The 5368-nt window shown below is 28.8% G+C and overlaps 1 protein-coding gene across 1 annotated transcript; it reads right to left on the reverse strand.

The window, feature by feature from the left end:
* Window positions 1-282: 282 nt before the first annotated feature.
* On the reverse strand, window positions 283-5095 carry LOC114263044 (protein MEI2-like 6). Its single transcript, XM_082907582.1, has 3 exons — window positions 4977-5095; window positions 2259-2400; window positions 283-453 (listed from the first exon to the last, which is right to left on the reverse strand). Exons 1-3 carry the CDS (start codon window positions 5093-5095, stop codon window positions 283-285), a joined length of 432 nt encoding a protein of 143 aa, XP_082763708.1.
* Window positions 5096-5368: the final 273 nt, after the last annotated feature.

Below are 5368 nucleotides of genomic sequence, written 5' to 3' on the forward strand. Positions count from 1 at the left end.
TCCCCAACAGATCAGGCAAATCTACCCCTTATTACTCTAAAACAAACAAGACCTACTAACCCTAAACCCTTAGTAGTTTGTAGTAAAACTCTAAACCTAAACTGATGTATAGTATAGCCATGGGCACATCATTAACTGAAACAACTAAAATCCAACTCTTTTTCTTTACTAGATGAGCTAAGATTCATGATTGAGGTTTGTCATGTCAGTTTAAATCATATCATGCTGAGAGAGAGAGAGAGATTTGGTGATTGTGAGTTGACAGATAGAGAGAGAGAGCCATTATACGCCGCTGAATGTGGTGATGGTAGTAGAAATACGCCTCCCAATCTTGGTTTCGTGTACGGATTCACCAGAACCATCTCTGGGTGGAGCGAAGCATACTGGGAGCATCTCATCCGATCCGCACCAAAACGTGGACCTCTCGAAGTGCCTCACCAATGCCTCCTTCCCCTGACAAACAAAAGTCAAATTTATTTTATTTTAATGTCAACATGGACTATCAAATTAAAATAATTATAAAAGATAAAAAAACATATATAAATTAGAATTTTTTTTTTTTATAAAAGTTTAAAAAAATCAAAATCCCAACTCAAACAAGATTTTTTAATCCCAAATTAAAAAAATCAAAAATTAAAAAATCAACTCATTTCCAAACTAAGCCAATAATATGCATTTAACAAATATATATATATAAGGAGAGAGAGAAAGACTATGGTAGGCACTCAACCCTTTTAAAGAGTGTATTATTTATAGGCAGTTTATAATTAAAAAAAATAACATAATTCTATACTTTCTGAGCCATAATTAAAATTTTATATATATATAACTAAACACTACATAAAATATAATAAAAAATCTCAAAATAATATCATAATTAAAGTAGAAAATTAATTATAACTAAATAAAAAATAACATAATTAAAGATACATATGATAAGAAGTGTGCATTGTAAAATTCTCCATATATATATATATATATATATCATAATTATTATAATTAATTAAAATTAGAATGTGTTTAAAATTAGTATATCTGCAAAAAGTATATTAGATTTGTTATACATGTTTTTGACATGAAAAATGATATACAAAATTTTAAATTCACTTTATAGACTGAATAAATTTTAAAAGAGATGATTGGCAAAAGATTAAAAAAAGATATGAAAGAAAGTTTACCAAGATATTCTAACAAACAGTCTCATCATTAATTTTTAAAAGGTCCAACTTTAAATCCAAAAACTTAGATCCATTTTTTAAATAGAATGACGTGCTAGTTTATTAAAATATCTAAATCAATTCTTTCTTGCTCACATCTTCTCTAATTATCAATTAAACATCTTTTTTATACATCTTCTTTAATTATCAATTAAACATCTTTTTTATGCATAACTACGTCTAAAAAATGGACTATCATATAATTTTCTATATAGATCTTTATCCATTCCATACATATAATCTGTATTTCATGGAACCAAATGTCATCCTTCTACTCATTAATTAATATATAATAAAAGTGATACTGAAATTTAATTTAATGTGACCGAACACTTATATCACAAACCAGTCAAAAAGTGACTTCTTCAAACCCATTTAATCACATCTACGTCACTTGAATCACATGACATAAAATATCAGTTACATAAAATATTTTTTAAAAAATATTTAAGAGCTCTAATTAACCCCTCAAGTCATTCCTAATAACATAAATAGATCATGTGCAATCTCTTTCTCTTCCATCTCATAGATCAAAATAAAAATGATGTATTAGAGATGTATCACCCCTATATTATAGGAAAATGCGTTGGGGGTCCAGTGGGGTACTGGGGGTTTCTCTGATTGGAGAAAAAAAAAAATTTTTTTTTTTTTTTTTTCAACCAATAGAAAGCCGACACCTCACTGGAAGTTGTCAGTGGAGGTCGGCTCACTGGGGGTCGGTAGCACTACTCTATATTATAAGTGGGAGAGGGTTACACAAAATATTTCAAAAATGATTTGGACCTCTAAAAAAACATCTCTAATGCATCTCTAATTTGTCTTTTTCTTCTCCTATTTTTGTCTTTTACTTCACTTTTTTTTTTTTTTTTTATATTCCCGGACAGCTCATTAGAGCGGTACGGAATGACCTCTAATTAGAGGTCTGTAGCAAGATTGAAAATATTTTTATAAATGGGAGAGGAGACAATGATGAAACATTGCATGGAGTTGTGAAGCAGAAGAACTGGTGCAATCATGACAATGGGCAGTAGCCATACCAACCTGGATAATAGCGCAGACAATCTGGCATATCTTGGGCGAATTGACGAAATCCCATGTTTTCCTATTACACGCCTTATGAAACTTCCACACTGCTCTTGCTTCTGTGAAATTCACAAATGCATACCCTCTCGAAAAACCAGATCTGCACCAACAAACAAACCCAACCGTTGGATGAACCTGACGTAGACATAATTCTTCTGTGACTTGAAATGCATACGATAATGTGGCAATTTTTAATGAGATGAGATTTCAAAAAAATAAAATAGTCCCATAATTTTTAACAGGGGATGAGCCTTTTTTTTTTTTTTTTTTTTTTTTAATAAAATAGCACTAAAAGACAAAACAGACTAAAATAGTCAATAAAACAAAATGTTACATCAAACCCATAATCATTTCATTTTTTTCTTTCACAAACATCACATCCAACTATAAAAAAATTCAATTATCTTTCCAAACACAAAGGGTATTTTTGGTTTGTTTTCGTAGAGTAATTTTTGAAATAAAAAGTACGAAAACTTGTTTGGTTTGTCGTTTTTCAAAAATGGTTTTGAAAAATTGTTTTGGAGAGAGAGTTTTAAAAAAAATAATTGATTTGATGTATATGAGAGAGAGTGATTTTCAAAGGTAAGTAACCAAACAAAATTTTAAGATTTTTTTGAGAAAAATTTGTTTGGTTTGATTACTCTTAAAAAATTGTTTGTAGTGAATTTTTTCCCAAACTTTTTCTAAAAAACAAACCAAACAAGGCCAAAAATTTTAACATCATAAAATAGTCAAAAACTAAAATAGCCTACTAAAATAACTTCTCCAATACTCACATAATATGGCCTCTTTTGGAGACTTGGCTTTTAACCACTTTTTTTGAGTTTGTAGAAAAACCAAAAGGTAATTTTTTTGTATTTAAAGACATTTGAAAAGTTAATTTTTAACCATTAGTCAAATTACAATTCTACCTCTTATAAGTCAAAATGTATTACATAGGTGAAGTTCTAAATGATAGGTCAAAAAAATCTATCTTTTCAAACACAAAAATTTTAACATCCTAAAATAGTCAAAAACTAAAATAACTTAGCCTCCGTTTGGCAAGAACTAAACGGGACTTTTTTAGCTATTTTAACCACAAAAAATAAAATAAGCTATTTTAGCCACAAAAAATAAAATATCACATCCAACACATAATCATTACATTCTTCTCTCACAAAAAAAGTCAAAAAAATCAAAAAGTTAAAAAGCTCTTCCCAAACCAAATTTTTTAGTCCAGACTAAAATAGCCAAAAAAATCAAAAAGCCAAAAAGTCAACCCGCTTCCCAAACCAAGACTTAGTAAAATACTGACTTCCCAAATACTTACATAATATGAGCTCTTTTGGAGACTTGGCTTTTAACCACTTTTTTGAGCTTGTAGAAAAACCAAAAGGTATTTGAAAAGTTGATTTTTAACCATTAGTCAAATTACAATTCTACCTCTCACATGTAAAAATGTACCACATAGGTGAGGTTATAAATATTTTAAATTGAAGGGGAGTAATTTAGTCATTTTATTGTGATTTGACATCATAAATAAATATTTTATCAACTTCCCAAATCACTTGTCTAAAAAAATCAAAAATTAGTTAAAAGCCAAAAAATCACTTCTTACCATCTTCTCAAAACACTCCTATATCAATTTATCTTTTGTAATGCTAAATAGACTATAATTAATACACCTTATACCAAACACAAAAATAAAATAAACTTAAATACACGTCTTAATATCAAACAAATGATTAAATCATTTTTTTCATTTATTGACTAATAAATTATTAATAATAAGAAAACTAAGCAAAATTTTACATCATGTAATATGATATCATATCGTTCATCCATATATATATATATATATATATCTTAATAACAGTAATGTTAGGTATCATGAAAAAAAATTTATGAAAATAATCATGAAAACTTTGTGATCCTTGGATTATACTTAGAATAAAACACCACACTAATCAAGGTAATTCAAGGATCATAAAATTTTCATGATCATTTTCATAAAAAAATTTCATTATCCCTAACTTTTCCCATTGTTTAAACGGGTAGAACTAAGGAAAAATAAATGATCCGTCTAGCAAAGATCCTTCTAGTAACGCCATGTGACAATATCCTTATCAAATTACAATTCATCATATCCCTCGAATTTTCTAATCACCAAACACAAATTCGTGAACCCCACTTCCTACAGGTTGGTTTGAGAAGTGGATTGGCTTTTGACTTTTTTGGCTATTGTAACCTAGACTAAAAAGTTCGATTTGGAAAAAACTTTTTGACCTTTTTTTTGTAAGAAAAGAGTATAATAATTATGAATTAAACGTAATGTTTTATTTGTTGTGCCTAAAATAATTTATTTTATCTTTTGTAACTATTTTAACCACAAATCTTCTTTCCACACAGACCCTACATTAATCACAACATCATTACGACACCATGCAACCGTATTCTAACACCAACTAATAACTTCTCAGAACTAAACTGTTATATAGAAAAATCTCAAAAGAACTTAATGTGTGCTTTTACAAATTTTTGTGTAATTTATCTTAAAATTTCTATACATAATAATATTAATCAATCTTTCACTTAAGAAAAAGAAAAGACGAAGAAACTCGTAAAAATCATACATTACCACATCAATACTAAAATGATATTATCCATAATTTTTGTAATGTTTGTTTTCTATATTACCTGAAATCCATCGGCAAATACATAAAATCGTAAGCTGAGACGACATCATCTGCTGCTTCACCAGAAGTCCTCCTTTGATTTTCCAAATTACAGTGCTCGTCAAGAAATTTCAATATCATTTCACGACTGTAAAAAAATAAAAACATCGAGTTCATAGCACAGGCAAATGAGAGAACAACCCACGTGATAAAACTAGAGAACTAGTAGAAATTTATTTCGATAACAACAATGATTCATCCCACTAAAAACATCACCACTAATAGCACTAATGCATTAAAAAAGTAAAAAAAAAAAAAAAAATACAACTCCAACACCAAAACATCACATCATTAATGGCGGGACCCACTGCCACCTAGTGCTCCCAAGCATTTTTCTTTCGATAATGTTTGAGA

This window comes from Camellia sinensis, chromosome 2 (genome assembly GCF_055761805.1).
Source record: "Camellia sinensis isolate YWXY chromosome 2, ASM5576180v1, whole genome shotgun sequence".
Lineage (NCBI taxonomy): Eukaryota > Viridiplantae > Streptophyta > Magnoliopsida > Ericales > Theaceae > Camellia > Camellia sinensis.

Excerpts from the sequence above, each read along its gene's own strand:
- LOC114263044 (XM_082907582.1), bottom strand. The coding sequence starts at position 5,095 with ATGATATTGAAATTTCTTGACGAGCACTGTAATTTGGAAAATCAAAGG. Across the intron at positions 2,401-4,976 it reads TATTTGCCGATGGATTTCAG|ATCTGGTTTTTCGAGAGGGT; the intron begins GTAATATAGAAA and ends TTGTTGGTGCAG. Across the intron at positions 454-2,258 it reads TTGTCTGCGCTATTATCCAG|GGGAAGGAGGCATTGGTGAG; the intron begins GTTGGTATGGCT and ends TTTGTTTGTCAG.